At 60.1% G+C, this 3115-nt stretch overlaps 1 protein-coding gene across 1 annotated transcript in view; it reads right to left on the reverse strand.

Annotated features, from left to right (window-relative positions):
- Positions 1-3115, reverse strand: part of FOXP4 (forkhead box P4) — a 50303-nt gene that overhangs the window by 16988 nt on the left and 30200 nt on the right. The window contains exon 6 of the mRNA XM_009327458.1: positions 2051-2137. Coding sequence (XP_009325733.1) covers positions 2051-2137 — 87 coding nt within the window. The remainder of the gene's footprint in view (positions 1-2050; positions 2138-3115) is intronic.

Consider the following 3115-nt stretch of genomic DNA (forward strand, 5'->3'; position numbering starts at 1 on the left):
GAAGGAGCCGACGCCGGCCAAGAGCGGCGCGGCGGCGGCATCCCAGACACGCCAGCTATTCCCCGCGCCGTCGGGGGAAGCAATGGCATCGCCGTTCCCAGCAGGCACACGCTGCTGCCGAACGCAGGCTTTATTAATAGCAGCTGCCCAAATTCATGGGGTGAAGCTGATCCCACAAAGCCCGGCCAGGGGTTTTGGGGAGGGGAAACACTATGACATCCACTCGGGGGGGACCCCCTCGCTGTTTTTCCCGGCCATGGGGTGGTGATGCTGCCAGGAGCTGGACACACACCCCTTTAGCAGCATCTAATGCCCCTTCCCCCCCGCTGGCCACTCAGACTTTCTTAGCGGATAAATTTCTTGTCTCCTCTGTACCATTTAATTAAAAGTTAACGTGCACTTTTTAAACCAGGAGCCTGCTAAGGAAGCCCTTTGTTAGAGCTTAATTATATCCCCGTTTGTTGCTGCAATATAACATCGCCACGGCCAAGAGGAAGGTCCTTGAGGAAGCTCAGATTTATGCTTCCCCCGTTCCTGGAGCACGAGCAGCTACTCCAGCTCCTGGAGATGGCTCCGATAAAGCCTGACCCCGCGCACGCTGCGTAAATACGCCAACATCCCACAATGAAAGCCCGGGTCAAAGTCTATTGAAGGCTCGAGTGGGTGCTGGCCCGACCCCGAGCCGCTCGAGCTGCCCTATTCCCCCAGTGCTGGCGTGTGCTTTGCCATCGAGCCCCTGCTGCAGCCACCCCGACGCGCAGTCTGGCCTTAAATGCTTTCTTCCTCAAAAGAAAGCTGAATTTTTAAGTGCTGAGAATTGAGGAGTGTAAATCAGGGTGTTGGATTTCAGGAGGGGTGATTGCAATGAACAGCCCCAGCACCCCATTCCCCTGCTTGCTACTGATGCTCGGCCAGGGACAGGGACTGAGCGGCTCAGCTCCACCTCCCTCTGCACCGGGGACCTCAGGAAGGATGCCCGATAGAGAGGGCAGTGATGCCAGACATACAGCAGCATGCGCAATGCAAAATACCCCCAACGCGGGACCACGTGCACCAATCTGGGAAGAGAGAGAGGGGCAAAAATATAGAAGGAAAAGGAAGGGAGCGGTGCTGTCTGCCTGCTGCTGGTCGGGGTCGACCCTCAGCCTCTGTGCGACCGGCACATCCCCAAAACCGAGCATTGCCGATACAGCCGCAACACCTTGGAGTGCGTTACTATGGGAAAGGACAGTAAAATGTGTTGGGTAAAGGGAGTTATACAAGATTGATGCCATCACACCCGCATAAACACTTCTCCACCATGCAACCACCTCCCCAGCAAAGGGCTCACCACTGCCGACCTGGTCACGGGGGGCTGACAGCATCCCCTGCCCGAGCGTCTCCCATTGAAAATCCCTTTGCTGGCATCGCCGCTATTTCACGCGGAGCTTGGGTTCTGCAGAACCGCCTTTCCTGGCAGGAAAAGCCCTGGTTTGGGTTCCCACCTGACCAGCCCTGCCTGCCTACTTGCCAGGGTGCTGCTGTGCCAGCTCAATCAGGACCAGGCTGCCCGACCCGAGCCGTGCCGAGAGCCTGCCCAGGGCAGGGCCAGCGCGTTGGGCAAAGGCTGAGCCGAGCCTCCTCTGCACCCCCCCCCGCTGCAAGGAAGATTTGGGGAGCCCTCACTCTGTCCCCGGGGGCAGCGACCTGCCCCTCCCGCCGGGGAGGGTCCCACAGCTCTGCCGGAGCTGCCTGTCCACACCCGCTGACTTCACCGCTCCCCACACGCGCCCCATAGTTTCTAGATGTGCTGACAAGGACGTGGCGCTGAGAACGACACAGCTCGGTGCACATGCCAGACCGCAGATAGGGAGGAGGAGGAGGAACTCCCAGCACCCGGACCAGCCGTGCCAGCACCCCCCAGGAGCAGGATGCCCCCGTGTTCCCGTCCCCGCTGGCTCCCAGCCGGCTGCCCTGGATGCTGGGATTCAACGCACACCTTGTTTTGTGCTGGTCCCCCTTTTATTTGCTGCCAGATCTGATGGCCCAGAACCCATCTGCGTGAGCTCACCTCTTTGGGTTGCTGCTTTCCGGCTTGCTGCTGTGTCAATAGCTGCAGGTGAAGCTGCTCCTGTTGCTTCTTGTAGTATTCCTGCAACTGGGAGGGAGAGAGGCAGGGACGGGAGGGGAGAGAGTAGCCCGGATTAGCAGCAGAAACACCCTGCTCCCATCTCCCTGCCCGGCACTACCCTGTGCCCAGCACCGGGCTTTGCCACAGCCATGCCAGCTCCTGGCACCACGCCGTCAGGGCAGGCTCTCGGCTGCAGGTTAAGAGGAAAAGCACCCGCTGAAGGAGTCACAGTTGCAGAAGAAACCTTGGGCACACGCTCCTAAGGGCTCTGGATCCCCACAGCAAGTAAAATCCCCAGACACCACCAATGCCAAACCTGCTGGTTTTTTTTAATGCCGACCGGTCGCCCTGGCTTTCTGCCGCCGGACGGTCCAAGAGCCTCCGCCTTGCTGGGCCCCGAAAGGAGGGTCGCAACCCCCCACCCCCCGGCTCAGTAATTCCTGTGCATCCCAGGGATTCTGCAGCTCTCTTGGGGGGTTTGTTCAAGGGGGGGATATGAAACACCAGGAGGTGGGTGACCCCCTTGAGAGAAGGGGGCCCAGGTGCTCTGGCACGTAACCCAGTGTTTCAGCAGCGGAGAAACCCCATTTTCAGCATGGTGGGACCCCAAAACACCCTTGGCAAGCGTGAGAGCTGGGGGGCTCCTGGCTGGGAAGGGGCTGGGAGCAGCCGCGGCCCCTGGTCTGGCTGGTGCAACCCCATGAGCGCCAGGGGCTCAGACTTGCAACCCCCCTTCACGGGCACCACGGGACAGCGCAGGCAACCTGGCTCCTCGCAGCACCCCAGTCAAAACAGAGGGTTTTGCTGGGCCAGTAAAACACAGAAAAACACCCTAGCCCCGCAATGAGCCACCGGCCCCGCAATGAGCCACCGAAGAGGGTCCCAGTCTGCAAGAGGCAGCACCGGGACCTGCCGGCGTTGACACCAGCTCTTGCCCTGGCCCCAAAATAAACTGTTGGTGATGGATTTGCTGCGCACAGGAGGGGCTGGAGGCACGGGGAGGTC

Source organism: Pygoscelis adeliae, unplaced genomic scaffold (assembly GCF_000699105.1).
Source record: "Pygoscelis adeliae isolate BGI_AS28 unplaced genomic scaffold, ASM69910v1 Scaffold197, whole genome shotgun sequence".
Taxonomy (NCBI): Eukaryota; Metazoa; Chordata; class Aves; order Sphenisciformes; family Spheniscidae; genus Pygoscelis; species Pygoscelis adeliae.